General features: G+C 44.1%; 1 protein-coding gene across 1 annotated transcript in view; it reads right to left on the minus strand.

Moving 5' to 3' along the window:
- Positions 1-11,946: 11,946 nt before the first annotated feature.
- The window catches only part of TMC2 (transmembrane channel-like 2), a 31,122-nt gene continuing 21,447 nt past the window's right edge, over positions 11,947-21,621 (minus strand). The window contains exons 16-20 of the mRNA XM_009082944.1: positions 21,164-21,403; positions 19,293-19,418; positions 14,956-15,034; positions 13,331-13,451; positions 11,947-12,200 (exon numbers count right to left, since the gene is read on the minus strand). Of these exons, the coding sequence (XP_009081192.1) occupies positions 11,947-12,200; positions 13,331-13,451; positions 14,956-15,034; positions 19,293-19,418; positions 21,164-21,403 (820 nt within the window). The remainder of the gene's footprint in view (positions 12,201-13,330; positions 13,452-14,955; positions 15,035-19,292; positions 19,419-21,163; positions 21,404-21,621) is intronic.

Below are 21,621 nucleotides of genomic sequence, written 5' to 3' on the forward strand. Positions count from 1 at the left end.
TGGAAATGCTATAGGATATTTGGTGCTGTCTCTTAGGAGTGTGGTATGCTCATATTGTAAGCCTGTTTACTAAAATCAGTGCAGCATATAAGTATGCAATGGAAACTGAGGTGTGCGTGATTGATGAATTCCCCTCACTGCACGTCTTAGGAGACTTCCTCCTCACCCAGGAGTGTAAGCATGCAGTTGGAGTGGGTCTTGTAATTTAAATTTTTTTTTCCCTTGGATTAACAACGCCTTGGTGCAGATAAACTCTACGTGGAGTAAAGCACATGCTAAATCTGTAGTTGTCATGAGTGCAGCACTCTCCAAAGCTGTGTATCTTGAACCTTCTCAGGACAGATGAAGCCTGTCATCTTATGTATTTGTGTCCTGGCAGAGGAAGAAAAAACCAAAATGTTGCAGATTTACCTCATTATTGCTGTAGGACCAAGGTTGTGCTGGAGCACATCTGCCCACTGCCCTGCAGCTTCCAAAGAGACATCACCCAGCATTTCAGGCAAAATTTCTTGCCTCTAGCTGATGCTTGACACTACCAGCCCTTGCAGCCTAGGGCTTGGGGAAACCACAAAGCCTCTGAGTTTCTGAAAACCTCATCTGCATCAAAATCTGTGTGACAGGTGAAGGTGGAGCAGTACATTACAGTTGTATGTAGCGCTGGGTACAGAACATAGTTGATTGTCAGCCCTGCAAAGAGCCAGAGTGTGATAAACACCTTGGGCATGGGCACGATCTTGCTATGTCACAACACTGATTGTCTGAGTTTCTTGCTTTGTGGGACACTGATTCCTGAAGTTATTTTTATTTGCTCTTTTAATACTTGTGTTTTTACGAATTCTCACTGTCATTTTTACACTGTCCAACTCTGAAAGTGTGTCACTTTTATTTATACCTATTCATTTCTACACTCAGTAGTCACTAATGAAGAAAACTACATAATGAAGGTATCTTCAGGACTGTTATCTCTACAGGTGTAAGCACATGTCTTTTTTGGGCTGCTGCTTAAAACCTCAGTTTATGAAGTGTTAATAAAGCCTGACTTTAACTAGTGTGTGTTTTCTCATGTGACAGAATCCTGAATATTTCTGTTAGTGTTTAACTGGCTACAGGATTTTTGTTTTTCAAAGTATTGCTCAAGCATGAATAAAATAAATCCTTAAAGGACATGGGATGCATCCTCTGAAATTGTCTCCCTAATCCTGCTTTGAAGGCCACAGAAACGTGCTTTGGTAGAAAATATTTGTCTTCATGCTAAATGCTATTGCACTACACCAAGAAGCGTTCCTTGGGTTTGAGTCATGCTGCTGACTCTTCATTTTGGGACAGTCTTGCTGGTGATTCTTGGGCAGGACAAGGGATACCACAGCACACCTGTGCATCTGGCATGGACTGCCTTTCAGGGACATGGTGTGCACACTAACCTTAGTATGGAGCTTGAGTTTTAACAGCAGGCAGGTCAGCAGAGGGCAACAGGGCATGTTGTATGGGCCAGAGTTGGATGATGAGGACTAAAACAATATTTTGCATGCTCAATGGGACTGTACACCTGCCCACCGTACATGTGGGTTTGGGTCAGGGTTAGGTTTGGGGTTAATGCAAAGCAGGGAGCTCAGTGTGGCAAGCGTGGCATGTTGCAGAACTTGGAGGTGGTCTGCCACGAGGGCAGCTGTGTCAGACTGGGGCAAGCTTTTGTCACAACAGGGTATGCTGGTACTGCTCATTCTTGTGCTGTAGATGGAAATGCTGGCACAGCTGTACAGCCTGGAGAGCTGCTGTGAAGCTCCAGCTCTTACCTGGAATGTTGAATTTGTTAATGTTGCCCAAGAAACTGGTTCCAGAGGCTTTATGCCACCTCACCTCTGGGGACATGAGGGGATGCTGTGAGTGAAGGAGATGGTCTGGATATTTGCATTATGGGTCTGAACTAGGTCAGAATGGCTCTATCAGCCTTTTGCCACTGTCGGACACTGGCATGTTAACAGAGGTGTTTTTCCAGCAGTAGGTTCCCACCTGGCAGGTGTCAGGAGGATGACGGTGGTTGAGTTGCACAGCTGCAAAATACGAGTGCGCGGATCATTTCCCAGTCTCCAGTAGATGGGGCTGTTATTCCTCGTTTCTCTGGGTTTCGGCTGCTGCTGGCAGCCTGGCTGGAGAGTTGGACAGAGAAGGCACCGCGGGAGGGAAGGCACAAAGCTGCTCTTGCCTGCCTCTTTGACTTACTTGTAGCAGGATGATGCCCTCTCACAGGGACAATAATACACCCCGAAACCTACTGGTTTTCTATATGTCTCAGTGTTAAACTTGTCACTTCCATGCTCAGCTCTAAACCTTGATCCTGCTTTTAATTTCCCTAATGGAGCAAGTGTGGGATGCTGCTGGCTGCAAGTGCCCCTACTTGAAGATATGTTGGAAACTTTCTATCTGTTCTGTTTGGATTATTGCATCCAGGATTTTCTAGAGTGACTTGTCTTCTCCCTGGTACTCCCAAAACTCACAGGGATACAATTCACTACACCTGTTGACTTTGCTCATATATGAAAAAATTAAGTAGCATGTGTAGAGAGGGGCTCAGGGTATGTACCATTTCCCCTCATTTGTTATTTTGCTGTTAGAAGCTCTAATTTGAGAGGCAAGATTAAAAAAAAACCCAGCAAACCCCACCACCACTTCCTTCTCCACAGCATCTTTTCTGGAGGCTCTTTAAAAACATGCCTGCTCCCAGCTGTGTAAGGTTTAACAAGCCCCAGGTGCTTCAGCCAGGGGCTGAAGTGTCTCCTCCCCTTTTATTGGAAGGACTGGTGTGGGGTAGGAAACCCACTTTGCTGTGAGCAGCCTGTGGCTCTCCATTGACTCTTTCAGGAAGACTAAGAAGTCTAGCAACTAGTTTTCTGATTTCAAGGCTTCAAGACTTTGAAAAATTTTGAGATGAATGTTAAGTGTTAGTTGTGCTTGCCTAAGTGTGTCTTGGATTTCTCCTTGACTTCTAGGCTGCTCCTGCTCCTTGTTTCAAATTTTATTTTCATTCTGTGAAAGCTACATGGTTTGTGTTTATTGTTTCAAAATGAGAACTGGGATTTCTCAAACCATACCTTGAATATAGAAGCAGGAACTTCATTAAAATGTCAGATCTGAGATGTGGGATTTTAAATGCTGCAAGTTATCAATGCTGTGGTGCCCAGGTGGGATAAGAATCCTGTGAAGCCATTCTTTTGTGGTCTGTGCTGGCTCTACTCCCCTGGGATCTGGAAGATGGAGATTGCATTCTTCAGGTAAGTGCCAAGCCTCTGTTTATTTAATTTTTATTTTAAATCTACTATTATGAGAACAGTGGATTGACCTTCCCTTTTGGTGTTAGAGCAGAGCATCTCTTAATTGGCTGCGGCCTGGGAAAGGCTTGGTATGCCTGTGTGGCCTCATATTCATGCTGGGATATGAGGGTTACTGTTAGACTCTGCTGTCTTCTGGGACTGTGGCTTTGTGATCAGCAACTTTCTGGGGCTCTTCTGCTAATAAGATAATTGCAACACAAAATATGAAGGGGAGTGATGAGTGCCTCTCATGGGACAGTGTAAGCCAGAGGGGAAGAACATGGGGACCTGGCACAGAGTAGCTGTCTTTTTGCTTGCTGAGGCTGGGGTGAGCTTAGCAGTTGTGGCAGCTGGTCAGGTTATATATGCTGGTGCTATTAGGGAACCCCATGACAAGCATGCTCTTGGTACATCTTCCTGATTAGGTGAGATTTAATGAGATTTAGGATGTGTCTTGGTGTTGTGGAGCCCCCATGTCCCACCTCTCTCTTGGTGGCAGGGTGTGTTTCGCATGGGGTAGGTTTGGGATGTGTTTGCTGTGGGATGAGGAGAGCTCTCCCACCACATTGGTGTTTGTAGACCTGTTTAGGGGCAATGGGGGCTCTGAGCTTCAGTCTGGTGTCTTGACAGATCAAGGAACAGCTCTGCCTCCAAAACTGCCCTGAGGCTCCCTTCTCCCTCATGGTCAGGTGGAACTAGCTTTAAACAGATGTTACTTTTAGAGGCTCTGCCTTGCATTCCACATTCTTGCCTCTGAATTCAAGGTCTGACTGTGCCAGGAAAGGGGCACCCTCTTGTTGGGAAGGCACCTGATGGCTGCCAAAGCATCAGTACCCACTCTGCTTCACCCAGGGAGGATAATAGTCTGAAATGTAGTTAGTAAATGACTAAAGAGGTTGAATCAGCATCAGGTTGAGATGTGTTTTTGTCTGGGAGGCACATAGTTTGGTAGTGAGTGGAAGAGAGCCAGGGCTGCCAATCCCTGGACAGGCTGGAAGGAGGAGGGTCAGGTTTGAAGGGTCAGGAGGTGAAGTCTTTCTGTGTTTCCTATTAGAATGGCAATAAAGAGATACAAGCTTTGCCTGTTCTCTGGGCCAAAGTCTAAGCCCAAACCCCTATTGCAGCTATGTGCACAGACCCCCATCCCTCCTTGTGCCACATATTTGTAGATGGATATTTGTTTTTTCCTCCTGGACTTTGGGTTGGAGGAGTACTGTGAGCAATGCATGTCTGGTTTATCCCCAGTGATGTGATGGCTTTAGCTGTTTGGTGGATAACCAGTTCAAACATTTTACTTGGCTCTGGTGACACTGTGGTAGCATTGCATACCCAGGTGGTGACTTGTCCTCTTCCAGCACAACTAGATCAGCTCCTCAGAGTCAGCAAAAGGTCTTCAAAAACTACTTACCCTTCTTGTTACTGGAATTGAGGAGGACATAAAGTGGTGAAACAGCATTTGTCTGATACTAGGCTTTTCCTGGAGATGGTTTACAACAGATTTCCATTACTTCTACATGAGGGAAACAGCTTTGTCCACATGTCAATGCTCAGGGCAGTGCTAAGGTGGAAGTTTCCCCACTGCTGGCTCTCTGCTGCTGTGGCACAACCCCATCCCATGCAGGGATGATGGCAGAAGCTGCAGAGAATTTTCCAGGCAGAGCTGCAGCCTTTTGTGAGGGAAAGCTTGCCAGTGGCAGGTTATGTTTGCAAATGCAGTGTGAAAATGCTTCTGCAGCCTTTTCCTCCAAAAAGTGATGGGCTTCTTGGGGAGCAGAAGCTCTGTTTGCCAGGGCCCTCTGCAAACCTCCTGCAGCCCTGACCTTGGGGCTGTTTCCACACTGCAGCAGCTGCTGGTGGAGCTGGAGCTCCTGCAAGCTGCAGTGGTGCTGCTGTAGTGTCAGTGGAGCTCTGTTTTGTGTTCAGCCTTTGTACTGCTGTGCCCAAGCTGCTGTATCAAAGTGCTCTGCCTAATGAAGAAGGCATGATTTTTATTATGGTGGAAGGTTTTGGTTTTTTCTCTACCTCTCCCTGAGACCTCCAAGTACCTTAATTAAATAAACCTGATAATAACCATCATATTTCGAAGATCCTAAACATCTGCCAAGACACTGAATTATTTACCACTACTGCTATAAAAAAAAACCAACCCCAAAAGTCCCATATGTGTGAAATGTTTCTTAATTAGAGGAAGGTTTGGATCTGCAGGCTTTTGCAGGAGAAGCCTTGCTTCCCCCGAACAACTTTGCTTTCAGGAAGAATAGAGAAAGGGGGAGGACACAGCTGCTTTGGGATGTTTCTGCAGCTGCTATTCCCCAGAAAAATGAGTAACACCATTTAAATAATGTTGTACCTCCTACTAACCTGATCTGCACACTTGATCATTGTGATGGTTTGCCCGTCCTCAAGCGGTCCAGGTAACCGTGCTATGCTGCTATGGTTGTTTTCATTTTATCTTCGTCTCAGCTGAAGTTATTTTTTTCCCTCCTACATTGCCTGGAGAGAAGATGACATTGGCAGCATCTGCAAGCATTGCTTAGTTCCCACTAGAGCAGCTCTCCTGCTTTAATATCCTGCAGCTGTTTCCTTGCAAAGCTTTTTCATTCCCTGTATGTAGAAGTGGTGAGTGCAGTGTGTCCTTACCCCCACACTGGCCTTAAGGCAGGTGCAGAGCTGCTGAATTTCTAACCAATCTGCTTGCTATGCCTGGGACCAAACCCTCCTGATTTCCAAGCTCTGTGAGCTGGGTTAAGTGATGCTAAATCCCACTCTGGTTCCCTTGGGCATGAGCCTCCAAGGAGCATAGCTGAGCTCGGCACTCAGCTCTCATGTCCAATTGTCACTTTCCTGCCTGGGTCTGGTCCCTAGGAGGTGGGGAAGACCCTCTGTAGTTGCCCCTCTCCTCCCCGTGGCTTTTCTGCCACCTTCAGGTAACTTTTGTTCATTGGGTCATTTCCTTAGGTGTTTGATGCTGATGCACACAAAACTTTTGCCTGCTGGGAAACAGCATCCGTCCATCTGTCCCTGGGCAGCTGTCAGCTCTTCTCTCTTTGCCTGCATGCTTGGAGCAGTGACCAGAAAGAAATCTCTTTGCCTCGTGCTTTCTAGTCAATCATGAAGGAGTGCTGCAGAAAATAACATCAATTCTGAAATATTTTAAAATTCACTCATCTTTATCTCAGTGCCTGTCTGGTTACACTCATACACAGATTGTCTCCCAACTTGTTTAGTGGCCTCTGTTTGCTGAGCGCATGGATAAGGTGAGTATTCCTGCGTGGCAGCATGTGGTACCAATTCAAGGTTTGGAGACAATATTAACCACTTGTTTTACCTGTTTATAGATAGCTGAATTGAAGGGGACCCCAGGGAGTTGGGTCCTGTGATTGCAGCAAAGCCAAGCCTCTCTGCATTTGCTTGCCACAGCATAGCATCCTGTTGGTATAGTCCATTTAAAACAATGCTGAACCCTGATTCAGCATTGGTGACTGTGTTCTGTGAGAAATGGGCCAGGACCTAGAAATCCTTGGCTTCAGGGTTGTTTTTTTCCCTAGGGGAAAAACTGTATCTGAGCATTTGTGAGTGATAAAGCCTTGGCTGCAGATGAAGCCAGGCTGCCACCTGCCAAAGGACAAGCTGCTGCCTCAGGGCTTAGGCAAGCGGCAAGAAAACCATGACAGAGAGAAAAGAAAAAAATCCCCATGGCTGTCAGGCTGGAGAACTGATAGCATTGCATGCAGCGTGAATCAAAATGGGGGGAAATCACTCTTTAAAGCCTTTTGGCAAGCACTTCAAATTTTTTTTTGTCAGGACAACACTGCTCTGAAGAGATGTGGTTTAGGGATTCAGTGGGGTCAGGCAGATCAGGTCCCCATCTGACCTGCTTCCCTGGCAGCAAAAGCACCTGATATATGGTTGTGTGGAGTCCAAACATGCTGGGTTGCAAGAAGGTGGGTGACATGCTGTACCCACAGCCTGATGGGGTCAAGTCAGGGGCTCACAGGACGTTAGATTGAGTTGTAGTGCATCTTCACCAGTGTGGAAGCCACTCTGGTGCTCCTGACACCAGCAGAGCCTCCGTCTGGCTGGGCTTCTGCCAGTGTCAGTCTGGGAATGTCCACCTTCAAACGGTGCAGCTATTTCTTGAAATAACTCGTTGACTTTTCTATATTTGAAAGGAAAATGCTCTGCTTTAATTTTTGAAGAAATTATGAAGTCTTCTTTTATTTGTCTCTCATTTGTGTTTCCGAGAAGTAATTCTCTAGAGCTGTGGTCTCTTATAAACCACAGATGTAAACAAACAAGCTAGGTCTCTACAAATAAGCACAGCGCAATATTTAAGCTCTTAATTCCTGTGAGGAATCAGATGCTTAAATGCTTTTGTTGGGTTAGACCTTTAAAGCGGAATCCTTTTTTTTTCCAGTCTGGCTCATGTCTGACCTAACTGGACCCCTTTGCTCAGTTCCTTGAATGTCCTTGAAGGTGGACATTCCCTAACTGACACTGACAGATCCCCTGCCCAGCCAACATGCCTTGTGGGGCAGGAAAAGCTACAAAAATACATCTCCATCATCAGGAATTTTCTCTGGATGTGGGAAATGACTTTTGCTTTCCTTTTTCACCTGGATTTGTTGGTGGAAGTTTCTCAGGGTGGGTCTCAGCAGGTGCTGGAGCCAGTACAGCTTGTGGACCCTATCCCTACAATGACTCTTGCAGTGTCTTGGAGCCTCTTAGTACTTGAGTGTATTTTTAACTTACATGTACAGATGACACCCCTCCTCAGCACCCTGAAAGGAACTAAAAATCTGTCCCCAAAGCTCTGGTTTGCTAGCTGGTATGAGGAAACCCTCTCCTACCATGAGCAGTGCTGTGCAGAGAAAGAAAGGAGGTTGATTACACACAAGACTTCTGTAGCTCAAATTGTCAAGCAAGGTGACAATCCTATGGTTGTCAAGGTTCAGAATGTGTGATAAAGGACTTTGCCATAGTGCATGGTTGGTATAGGAGCAGAGGATGCACGAGGGCTCAGGATGATCTTGACTGCTTGTTTGGTGTGTGTGTGGGGAAAAATTGCTGTCAATGGTGGCAGCATGCAGTGCTTGTTTCTCTTTCTCTTCTTGGAAACTTTCATGTAAGCTACCTAAAAATACAAGCTCAGATGTTTTGTGGTTCTTTTTTGAAAGCAACTCATTCTCCTTGTGGAGCAAAAAGCTGATTTTTTTGCTTTGGACAAGCCAAGATGCCTTGGTACCTAATGCAAAACCAGCATATTCTTTGCATTCCTTTCTGACTTTATGAGCAAACCCATTTAGTGGTGTCTGCTATTTTCTGTTCATTGTGAGTATAGAAAACAGTATGTCTCATATCATGGCCAAGCACATTATGATAGAATGTATGAATGATGTTTTTGACCCCAAGAGAAGTGTGCATGTTGTCACCTCCTTCGCAGCTCATGTTTAGCCATGTGTTTTGCAAAATATCCCTTTTAAATTTTATTTGTTATTTTGAATTTTCTGTTCATCAGTAATGCTGAGCAGGTGCTCCCTCTGGCCATTCAAACTAAAAACTGATGCTCATGAGAGCTGCCTGATTAAAAACAAATCTTTGATGAGAAGAATAATAAAATCATTAAGCTTAGATATTTGATTTTTACCAAAATCTTTTGAATGCAGCATTTGAGCTAGTGGCAATACAAAATGTGAAAAATTTGCAATGCAGAGGGCTCTTCCAGTCATTTATGAATGCAAACTGTGTAACTGTGTGAGATTACTAGGAGGTTCCCAGTACTTACCACTGAGCTTTTTTTACTCGTTTTTTCTTTCTTTCCCCTTGAAGTTAGACTGAGCCCTGGAGGAAGCTTGGGATATAGTCTTTCAACAAATGTGGGGTTGGAAATCAATGCTGAGTTCTCAGACAAGGGCTTATTGCTGTTCCTAACAATAGAAAAATTAGGGATGAAACCAAACACAACTGAAGTGTTTGTGAGTTTGTGGAGTTTAGCCTTCAGTTGCATGTAACTGGTAAATGGACTCAACACTTCAAGGGAGAAATAATCATTTCAGTCAATATGAAGTCTGAGAGTTGTCATTTTTATGCCCTTCATAACTGCTGTGCTCTAACATAGGACCCCATTGTGAATTGGAGTCAGGGAAGAGAGTTGCCACTGGTCTGCAGAAATTGTCTAGCTGATACTATCACCCTCTATACTGAAGTCTCTGAGCTTGCAAAAGACATTGATCAATGGATGAACCTAATGTATTATAATTAGAGATAAGCAAACCTTGAAAGATTAATTAGCTAATGGACAGTTGCGTGCTCCAGAGATGACAAAGTGCTTTGTAATGCTCAACATAGCAGGTCTGATTCAGGGACCTGATTCAGAGAGCATCCAAATCCTGTAATAGTTACCCATCTGGTCTAAGTCTGCCTCTGCTTCTCAGGTTTTCAAAACCTGTCTGGAGCACTTTATGGCTTCTTCATAATGTTTCTTATCGCCCTTATATTCCTTGTGCAAATAAATAAATATTTTCTGATTCTCCTCCATGTGTGCTGATGCACATTTTCATCCTCTTTCTGTTTCAAGAAGAGGTAAGATCTGAAGCCACATTTATCCCCTTTCCAAATTGTCTTTGAGTGTGAGCTGAGGAGCTAAGTGGAGGAAAGTCCTACTCCTTGTCACATAACCATTCCCTAAGATACCACAGTCTGCAGTGCAGACCAGCTGGGCTGAAATCAGGGCACTGTGTTGTTTCTGCAACATCATTCTGGATTAGCAGGCTGGCAACACCTTCCCCCAGCACTTTTTGACCAATATGGACACCTGTGAAGAAGGATGGGGGATGACAGCCTCTATCTCCTGAAAAAAGGCCTGCTCTTGTCTGACTTTTCTACAGTTCAGTGATTGGGTATCTCTGCAGACAGAGATGGCAAGAGAGGTCACCACAGCCCTGTTGCATCAGCAACTATCACAGCAAAGAGGCAAGACAAGGCCTTATCTGTGAGACCCAGCTCAGAGAAATATCCTTCCAAGACCAGGAAATAAATCTCATCAGTGGATTCTCATGTGGAGGCTCCCTGGGAGAATGACCAACCCTGACAACAGCAGAGTACCTGGGAACAGCCAAAATTCAACTTTAAGCCATGCACCAGGGACAACTATTTCTTGAAATAACCCATTGACTTTTCTGTAATTGAAAGGAAAAAGGAATGATTTAATTTTTGAAGTAATTCTGAAGTCTCCTTTTATTTGTCTCTCACATTCCTGGAAATACTTCTCCAGGGCTCTGGTTTGTTTTATAAAGTAGAGACATTAACAAAGGGGCTAGGTCTCTAGCTACAAATAAGCACAGCACAATATTTAAGCTCTTAATTCCTGTGAGGAATCAGTTGTCTAAATACTTTTGTTGGTTTGGACCTGAAAAATTGAATTCTTTTTCCAATCTGCCTCATGTCTGACCTAACTGGACTGTTTTGCCCAGCTCCTTGAAGGTGGACATTCCTAGGCTCAAGGTCAAATGATCTGTCAAGTCATAGGGAGAAATAAGTTACTGAGTTTCCTGTCCTGAACATAATATGCATGACAAAATTTGTGGCATTTAGTGGAAAAATTCAAAGTGAGAACCTTTAAATGGAAATATCCCAGCTTTAGTGAATTGTTACTAGCTATGGTTATGGATTTGGTTTTACTCAGAAAACTTATTTTTTTATCGACATTTTTATGAAGAGCAACACATATGTGAACACCAAACTAGCCAGAATGGATTTGTGTCAACAACAGGAAGAAACTGTAAGTGTAAAAGAGCAGGTCAACCCAGAGAAGTTCTGTCACAGAAATCTGGAAGATACTGTTCTGAAATTGTACCAGGAACTTCCAACTGGTTATAATCAGAAACTAGGCCAAAGCACTGCTAGTCATTCAGTTGTGCTGGGTGGTGTTGCTAAATTAGGAATTGTATCCAGGGACTGAAATAATGGTACAAGCTGCTGTCAACAGACTATGAAAAGAGAAGAAGAGCGAGAACCCAAAGAAAGTGGTGCTGAGATTGAAACAAAAAGATGAAAGTTTGGAGAAGGTAGACTGGAGGAAAGCTGTCACAAAGGCCAAAATGCAGATGGCAAAACCTCCTCCTGTGCTGGTCTAATAGGAGACCTCTACTCCTAGTAGAAGCTGCCTTGCAGCTGGGCAGGGACACTCACTTTTTTTTAAAGAATACATAATTCCTCAGGTAGAGGGACAGCAAAATAAAGAAAGACCCTCTGTTGAAATGACAGGTAAACTCACACCACTTTTATTAATTCTTCAAGAAGTCTTTGAGAGGTATGACAAGCACTTGCTCCACAGAGTGAGCTCACTGCTGTTAGTGGCCACAGGGCTGCATCCTGTGTGCAGCAGTTTAGCAGTGGCACAGCTGATTTTCATTCTGCCTGCCTCCCGTTTCCTTTGCAACCAAAATCAGCACAACCTTTGCAGGATACAACTCCAAAGTACTACCAAGCATCAAAACAAATCTGTATTAGATAGTGTTGGATAGATACAGACCATCACAAGTGGATGTCCAATGTGCAGTAATCATTTCCTACTAAAACTACAGTAGTTCACACAGCACCTCTATTTTGATGTCCAACAGGAGAAACATTGCTGAGCTTATCGAGCAGCCTGTAAGTGATGTGGCTGCCCTCTACCTCTTCCAGGGACTGGTCCCAGTGGGTGCCCCCGTGGCCTGGGCTGGCCAGGGTAAGGTGTCCGGACACCTGGTGACAGTGGCTGTGTCACAAGCACATGTGGCACTGGGGTGAATGCTGCTCCTCTCCCACCAGTCATGGGGCTGCCATCAGGGACTGCTGCTTTGCCTGGTTTACCAACAGGGCTGGTTCTATTAGGAGACTCTATTTTCTTGTCTAAAGCAAAGATTATGAATGTTATTTCCTTGAGAGCAAATACTGCCTTTCATCATCTCCCCAGTGGCTGCTGTTTCTTCTGTGTGCAATAACCAGAGTGTCTGGGGATTTGCATTTGAGCATCTGAGTGCAGAAACCAGAAATAAGACTGTTTGCCCCTGGCCACAGCCAGGTCTGGTCTCTGCTGCCCAAGCCCTCTTTGCAGGTTCTTTCTGATGCGTTTATAAGACACAATAATCTTACCATCCATTCTGGTACACATCTAGTCATGGGGTGGTCATGGGTAATTGCTGATTTTAGTCTTTATTTTAAATGCACCCACAACACTGACATCACTATTTTCACTTAAACAAGCACCCTGGGTCTGCTGTGTGTGGGAATCAGTATCAAGTTTGTCTGAACTTCCCAGTTTGTCTCAGCCTCTTCAAGAAACAGCCCATTTAAATGCAAAGGGGTTGTGGTGGCACTAGTCTGCTTTTCTCATCTATATTAAAATAAAATCAAAATCTTTCACATGCTTCCCACAAATGAGAGCAGGATGCTCTGGCAGTCAGGAACTGGCTGGTTGAGACCAAGCCTGGATGATCTATTTTCCTTGAAAGTGCCCAGACTCCGATGCCAATGCCTCCTCCTGTCTTTCTGCCCAGCCATGGACCTCCCCTCAGCAGAAATTACAGCATGCATTTATTTGCCCTAAGACCAATGCACTCCTGTATAAAACTTTTGTCTCATTCATAATGAATTTTCCAATGAAAACCCCAACTCAGAAAAAAGTGTGGCTGACTGAGCTCCTCAGCCCAGAAAAGATGGAATTTTAGAATTGTTCCCTGAATAAATTTCTGATTTCATGACTGGCATGGTTAATTGCTTGGATGTGTGTGAACCATAACTTTGGATTACAATTCCCACACTGTGATAAGCCTGAGCGAGATATAATCCAGTCTAAAAACACATGCCCTTCCTGGTTGTCCATTGTCAGGTGGATTTCTGTGAGTGGACAAAATCTGTGCTAGTTACACTAATCCAATCCCTTGCAAATGTGTGTCCCTCCAGTTTCTCAATCTTTGCAGTCGCTTTGGTGGCTAAATGAGCACTTTCAGAAGTGCTGAAGGAAGATTGTCTATATTTACCTTCTGTTTGTTTGGGGTGACTTGCAGTCTTCGTACTTGGTGTAAGTAAATCTGCCAGGTCTTGCATCACAGGGTTGGTACTGGCTTTGTTGTTTCTCTTGTTTTTCTCCTCTTCACGTTGCTGCATCAGTAAAAACCATCCAGTTCAGGTTAAAGCTGCAGATGTAACCCATGACATGGTGGCCTGGTGTCGTGGTTAGCCTGGCTAAGTGTTTGTTGGTATGAATGCAATCTCTTTGCCAAGTTCAAGGTACTGAATCTTGGTCCAGTGACCTAGTGTTTTTGGGAAAGAAAGTACATCCCAGACAAGACAGAGAGTCTGGAAAGCAACAGCTCTGCTCCTGTTATGGCAAAGCACTTGCTGATAACATGGTCTCTACCAGGCTGTCTGTGTTTCTGCAACAACTAATCTGCCCTATCTGGGTCTTTGGTTCATGTTAAATGTGGACCTCTTTTTGGAGGGAGGGTTTCAGGGATAAATGCCAGAGGAAGAAGGCATAGAGCATGGGGATGGATTGTAGGGCTGTCTTTGGTTTTACTTACATACATTTAGGTCCTCAAAGATCTCCTTCTGGATGGCAGAAAATAGAAAGTACCCAGGGACTGTTTCTGCTCAGGGCAATGCTGGATGGGGAAGGGAGAGCCTGCCCTCTTTTATTCAGTGAGAAAGCTTGGATGGACTCCACTCTGGCTCCATCCCTCCTCCCAAAAGGGTGATGTGCCAATGGAAGGAGTTGTGTACTGGAGATACAAAATGCAAGGCAGCTCATGGCCTTGCTACAGCTGAGTGGTCCCAACCCATAGAACAGCCTCCGTCCACTTGGCATTATATCCTCTCTTGATGCAAGGCTTGATACTTTGGGCACATCTATTTTGTAAAAAACAGCATGAGGATAGATCCGCTAGGAAAGTCTTGGAGGAAACTGGTGCTGCCAGACCAGCACAAGCCCTGGTACCAGGATACCCTTGCTCTTTCTCAATGAGACTCATTCCCTGAGCAGAGCCATGATTTTGCAGGTATTCTGCTGCTAGACCTAGTTCATATTAGTTCAGGGATCCCTGCATTATGGTCCTTGACATGTTGCAACCTCTCCCAGTTCTGGATATCATAAGGTCCAAATCCAACTCTACTAGTTCAAGTCATTGCATCTGTCTGAGTCTTTCTTTTATCAACTGTACAGCAGAGACAGAGAACCAGCCTCCTTTGTAAGGTGTTTTGAGAATTATGGTAAAAATATATGTTATTGCCATGTTGTTATTTAGGGCTCTTTGCTGCGCAACTTGTACAAAATCTGGTTATGGTTTTGATGGGCTTATCATTGTCCCTGGGAAAACTCAGGCACCAAAGCATTGCTTGAACTTTGAGGTAACTTATTTTTGTAGGTGGAAAGTGCAGTTTGTGGGAAAACCAACTGTAGTTTCCTTGTATGAAGTAACAGCCTATTATGGGATGTGACCATTCTTTGCAGTTAGCCATTGAATGCCATCAGAGGGGACTGAACAAGCATAAAAATATCACTTTGTCTCTGATGTGTCCAGAAGTGAAGAGTGATTTAAAAGCACGTTACACATCAAAATTGAAGTGTATGGTATTTCAAAGGTGTCTTTGCCAGATCAGTACTTACCATTTGCATTTTCTTCTTCAGCTCCGTGTTGGCGCGCTGATATGCTTCAGACACAGCATTTAGGTAATAAATGGCGAGGCTACAAAAACAAACGTGTTGTTGTAACGATAGGATCAGGGGAGAGAGAAAGTTTCACAAGGAGGGAACATTTATTGTTTTGCCTACCTTTTAGTACTTAGTTTTTCCACCAGCTTTTAGAGGCTCAAGGCTTAGGGAAAATTCAGGCTGCCTTGTGACATGATCAGCTGAGACGGGCTGAGCCTATCCAGTAGCTCAGTTCTGCTCAAACAGAAGAAAAATGACCACCCTGCCCTCATGCCTCCACCTTGGTTGTCCATAGGCTTCCTCCACTTTCTTTGCACCAGCCTTGGTAAACAAGAACCAGCCTTGAAAAGCAACATAGCTGATAAAACACGTGGATTTCTGCCATGACTCACAAGGAATGGCCTGGGAGATGAAACAGGCACCAGGTAACACAGGCACCTTAGGAAAAAACTGGGAAACCAGTGAAATGGTGGCAGAGCAGCACCCTGAAGCCTCTCTCAGTAAGCAGTGTTCTAGGAACAGTCCTCCCTGCTTTGCCTGGACCAGCTGCATCCTGTATCCCTGGAAGGGGCCATTGAAAGTGAGACAGGAGCCGAGGGGAAGCAGAAGCCAGGTTGGAGCAGAGCCACTAGCTTTTTTTTTGATCCCTTCTTCTCCAAAAAGGGCACACCAAAGCCAGGAGAAAACCAAGCCAAGCTGGAGAGAACTGAAAGGCAAGCAGGGACGGGAGAGGTCATGCTGGCTGCCAGGCTTTGGTGCACAGGGAGGCTTGTGTTCTAAAACATGCCCAAGCGTCTCGGTCTGTCTCGCCACCTCTGACACTCACCAGCCTAATATTTTGGTAGTAAAAGGTGTCTCCTGCTTTTGCAGAGTGCTTTTATTCATTTAAATTATAAGCATCATCTGCTCAGTGACTCCAAGCCATTCCCAGGAAAAGTACCAGCCATTCAGTTCACCACTATAGTTGTTTGTTTTCTTTTAAAGTAAAGTAGAAAATTCTCTTGTAAAAGAAAAAAAAAAAAAGAGGTAGGAAAATAAGGTTTCCTGACAGTTCATAACCTGCTTGTTTGGCTCCAGCCCTGATTCAGTATCCTCAAACCAGGCTTGAGGATTTCATCAACAGAGTGCCTGACTCTAAGTCCAGCAAGGTACTGTGGTTTCCAGGTGGGAGGTCAAGAAGAGGTACTTGGAATGGCCTTTCTTGTGGTTTTTTGCAGGGATGTCTAGAGGAAACACATTTGCTTCCTTTTGCCTAGCATTAACCCAAAACTCAGTCTTGGTGATCTGGGCTCTGTCTTGCAAAATTGTCTTGGAAATTGTTGGGGCTTTTTTTGTTGTTGTTCTTCTGTAAAGAAGTGATAGTTTTATTTCCTCTATGCTATCAAATTCATCGCCTAGAAAATATTACTTTGTAATCAGGGCTTCTTGGCTGCTCTGCCATTTTTGTTGTGACCAGCCAGGATGTAAGTGTCTGGAGCACTCCTGTTTTCATAAAGATAACTAGAGCTGGCTATTACATAGCATCTGGGATGCCATGTCCTATGTTTCTGAGCTGCTTTCTCAAGTTCACTGAGTAACTGAGCAAATCCATCATTTTTCAGTCCTTTCTCAGCCTCTGCATTAGTGGCCAGTATTGCCTTCAACCACCAGAGCTTCATCCCCTGCTGGGCTCTGCAGAGGGACTTGGATAGGCTGGAGAGATGGGCTGATTCCAATGGGATGAGGTTTAACAAGGCCAAGTGCTGGTCCTGCACTTTGTGCATAAAAATCCCATGCAGTGCTCCAGGCTGGGGACAGAGTGACTGGAGAGCAGCCAGGCAGAAAGGGACCTGGGAGTTTGAATAGATAGAAAGCTGAACATGAGCCAGCAGTGTGCTCAGGTGGCCAAGAAGGCCAATGGTTTTATGCATGTGTGCACAATATCTCTGCTTTTTCTTTCTCTTTATTTCCTATTTCTGTTGTCCTTGGGCAGTTAGAAACAGGATAGTACATTTTACATCCATGTCACTCACTGGATGCCATTATTGTTTGGGACCAGAAGTTAAGAACAGAAATAAATAGAAGAGGCATTTTGGATTGCACTTGGAAAAAATAGAAGGGATTATCATGGCTAGAGAAAATTACTTAATTCAGTCTAAGAAGTCCAAACTACATTTTTTGAGTGTCTGCAATCAAAATCACCAGACTGTCCATTTATGTCTGTCCATCGCTCTTTGTGTAGACCATTTTTATTTAGGCTGCATTTGCTTGCTGCTTTTAGAGATGCTGGCTCTCCACTCACTGGGACTAAATGAAGCTTTTACATTTCCCTGATTTCAATCTCTTGGGAAGCTGCATGGGGATCAGCGTAAGGACTAGCTCCAGCTTGACCCTGTCTACCTGTCAATACCACAGCAGAAGTAGCAGCAGCAGGTGAAGATTTTCAGAGAGAAGGCAGGAAACTGTGGACTTGACTGGAAAGAAGAAAAGGACTGAAGCCTTAGGAAACAACCTCGTCTAGTAGCTATGATTTTGTCTGGGATTATCACAGGCAAGAAGTGCATGCAGATAACAAGCAGTGATTCTGCAAGACACCTGATGCTCTCAGAGCATGTGAGAGCTACTGCCAAGGGGCTGTGGGTCTGACTTGTCCAGGCACCATGGGGGAAAACACTCATTTAGGGCTGCGATACTCTTGGAAGCTGAACACCTGGAAATCACAGATATTTAATAGCCTCAAAGGCTGCACAGGCAGTGTATCTGGGTGGGAAACGAGACTGTTTTAGGTAACATGGACACAGGGTATCTTTCAGTTTTCAGAGGGGAATCAGGGCAGAGACAAAATGGTGCCTTGAAGAGAGAAGGACTGATAGTAAGGCTGTGGTATGGGAATAGCCAAGACTGGGAAGGACTGATAAAAGACGTCTCTTCAACAAATAAACTGGATTTGTGCTGTTCCTTGTCCCAGCTGCCAGTGGAGGAAAGGGCACAAGTCTGTCACTGAAAAAACCCATTACTTTCAAAGGTATTACTGCTCTGCCACCAGATTTTAGGGGGGTTGCATCAAAGCCTCAGAAACCTGGCATGCAGCCCTTTTGTAAAGGTCATCCATTAAGGGTGTATTAATTCTGCAGTCTTCGTCTCGTGTTCGTGGTAGCATCTGCCAGTCCTACTGTGAAGCTCACAGGAATAGAGTTTATAACTCAATAATATGCTCAGCCATACTAGGCGTGTGGTGTGAGACTTCTTGTCTCCTGCCTGTATCTGATCTGTTTCTTCTAAGTGTAGGGCCTGTCTGCTTGAGTTACAGTATCTGATCATGGTTTTTAGATGAAAATTAATGAGAAGTTTGAGGCAGGTAGAGCAGTGACATGTCAGTTTCATTTTAATTGGGTTTTTCTCAGTTTGTTTCTATAAGAAATTTTTTAACATGGGAACTTGTATTTGATTTAATTTAATGGCATTACTTTCAGTGTAATTATTCAGAATGAAGCTTCATGGTGCCCAAGGGCAGCTGTGCTGGATCAGCCCAGAGGTGTATCTCCAATGTTTATGGATGACCCAGGAAGACTCAGAGCAGGCAAGAGTATGTAATAGGCTTGCCAGCCCACTCCATCTCCCACTGATTAGTCTGAAGTGGTCAGAGCTGCCTATAGAATTTGGCCACAGCTCTCCTACTCATTTCGATAGCTATGGGAAACCTTGAGAACAATGCCAAAAATATCCTTTTTATAAAGAAGAACAAGAAAAAAGAGAACTGCCCTGGTTCTAGTACTGCTCAAGGTGTTAGGGACTTAAGTGTGGTTTCAAAGCTGAAATGATCAAACGGCACTGAAACAAAATCCAGATGTATAATTTGGAAAATGAAACAATAAACACCCCCAAACCCAAGGAAATAACACACCTCTTCATATTTTTGGAACATGTAATTTTTGAATGCCGTGTGTTGGCTGTGCTCTAAATACCACCAGCTGTGACAGAAATTGCTTCTCTGAAAGGCACCAGGCTGAGACTGTCCATTTATTTCCTGCTGGCTACTGACTTTTTTTTCATATGGAAGCTGTGACAGCTTTGATATCTACAAGGCCTCTGTCAGCAATGCATTTCATCTACAAAGCTGTGTTTAATTGGGTCAGGTAATTAAATTTTGGGAAATTGGGTTAGGCAAAGGTGAGGAGGATAGGGATAATGTGTCTGCCCTAATCCATGCTGTTATTTCTGCAGAAGCTGTGTTTAGACCTTACTAATATCCCAGAATTTTTTTCAAGCTCCTTCCCCCAAGCCAACCTTGTAATATTGGAAGGAAAACTTACACCATGAGCAGAATTGCAGGTATGATCAGTCCTGGATTTGCCAGATAGCTGAAGATCTTGGCAACAAAAAGTGGGAAATCAAGCTCGATAGTCTCTTGAATGACTTCATACATTCTTTTCTTTCCACTAGAAAGACAAATGGACAGTTAAGGAGTGTAGGTATTTCCTGGAGGGACAAAATAGCTCCTAGTCTAATGATGCAAAGTGGCATGTTTCATCTCTTTCATTCACTTTCATTCAGTGAGCATCAGCTTGCTGTTGGCCACCAAGAATTTCAAAGTGCCTTCATTTTAGAATGTCTATTGTTCCATTCATTCCTTCACTCCCTGCATTGATTATAAGAATAGTCTTTGCTAGGCTAACTTGCTCCTGAAGTCACTTTATTTCACCATGTGACTCCTTCATGAGCTCTGACTATTTACCCCTCTGAAATGTATAAAAACCTGCAGATTGCAATAACCATACATTTCTGATCAGTATCTTGTTAAATGTGGCCTTTTTGTGGTAGAGATGACTTTCCATATGCAAATTTCAGCTTTCTGAAATAATGAGCCAACTTGAAGAGCTGCTAAGTAATGACAAAAATAGCAAGCTGTGATTATTGCTTAATAGGAAACTCAGTGAAAGAGTAATTTCAAACCGGATTGATAAAGCAGATGAGAGTATTTTGTATGAAAAGAGAACAAATCTGTAAAAGTCTGGATTACATAACTGACCTTCTTCTCTCCCCAGCATCTCTGGGTCTGGAAATTCAACCCTATCAGTACTATTTAGGCTTGTTGCCTCCTGGGAGCTTGGAGGATTCTGCTAAGGGGAGTGTTGGACTATGTCCTGATGATGAAGAGTCAGTAAAGAGAAACTTGGCTAAACAGTATCCCAACTTCATCAACTGCCAGAAGCTCAGGATAGCTAAGCTTTCATTTGAGCCAAGTGCTATGCCAGGGTCTGAATCAGGCTGAGTGGCTTTTGAAGGGCTGATTGGGTATTGAAATAGCTCTTTCACATTGAAGATTAGTCATCTCCAAATGATAGCATGCCTGCAACAAGTTTCTTGTCAGATCTTCTGACATCGCTCGTTGACATCTGTCCTTGTTATAGAACTGAGGAAATTTTCTTACCTTGCTTTCTCCCCCGAGTCTTTTAGCTTTCTGTTGTCATTCTCTGTTAGCAATCAGATAACCTAAAACAGTGCATCTACAAGAACAATTTGTTCCAAGCTGGCTCCTTGCTGAGTCAGATTCAGCAGGCCCAGGAAATAGCATTACTCAATCAAATTAGACTTTATTGGCATGTTAATCCAGTCCACTGAATGCTCTCTGCAGTGCTGATTCTCTCCTAATTTAAGAAAATAGCTTTTTTCTTTTTTTTTTTTATAAAAAGCTGCAACTCTTCGGGCTCACTCCTATCCATTTCCTGTTATTTTCCAACTAAAGTCAGCACGTAAAACACATCTCATGCTGTGGGAGTTCTTGGCTGTATGAAGAAGGCTTTGCACTCATTTTGCTCCCATGATGCTTCAGAGAACCTTAAGGATGCTCCTGATGGGTTATTTTTTTTTGTTACTGGGGGCTGCACCTTACTATCTCACCCCTGCTGTCCTCTGGTGCTGTTGTTGGTGTGCATTGGGGAAACAATAGGAATCATGTAGCAGAAGACAACAGCAGACAGGAGCAGGTTCAGCACTCCCAGCTGACTGTTTTACACCCCATAGCTGAACATGACCCTTTGCCCCAGATTGCTAAGGATTTAAGCAGATGGAGAATTCAGGCATTTCATCATCTCTGCTGGACTCTAGGCCTTCTAACTTCATGAAAAAAAAATATCCCATGTACTAGAGCCCCCAAATGTCCTTTTTGGTGTTTTGCTAGTACCTGAACGGTCCACAGTCAAAGGAGGGAGGCAGGGACATGATGGTGTAAGCCACAGGCAGGAGACTGAGGAACAGGATCAACAGCAACAGTCCCATGTAAAAATTATTAGACTTTGATGCTTTGAAGACTCTTGCATGAGGGACATTGCTACTCATAACAGCCCAGCACTGAAAATACATGGAGGTTAATAAGCGTAGCACGTTTATGCCTATGAGCCCTGGTGCATAAAAGGATCCCATCCTGAAAAGAAAAAGAGAAGGACATGTGCTATTTTTTGACAGACCGGAAGGTTTTCTATTTTCAAAAGCAGAAAAACAAGTGTTCATGTGGTGGCAAGTTTGCCCACAAACAAACCTGAGCGGGGTGACTTGTGCTACTCCCATGCTCCCAGAGTAGGAGCTACCTCTGCATCCATGTTAGGGTATGGTCCCATGCACTGTGGACCAGCAAGGCCTCAA

This window comes from Acanthisitta chloris, unplaced genomic scaffold (assembly GCF_000695815.1).
Source record: "Acanthisitta chloris isolate BGI_N310 unplaced genomic scaffold, ASM69581v1 scaffold9899, whole genome shotgun sequence".
In the NCBI taxonomy this organism is placed as follows: domain Eukaryota; kingdom Metazoa; phylum Chordata; class Aves; order Passeriformes; family Acanthisittidae; genus Acanthisitta; species Acanthisitta chloris.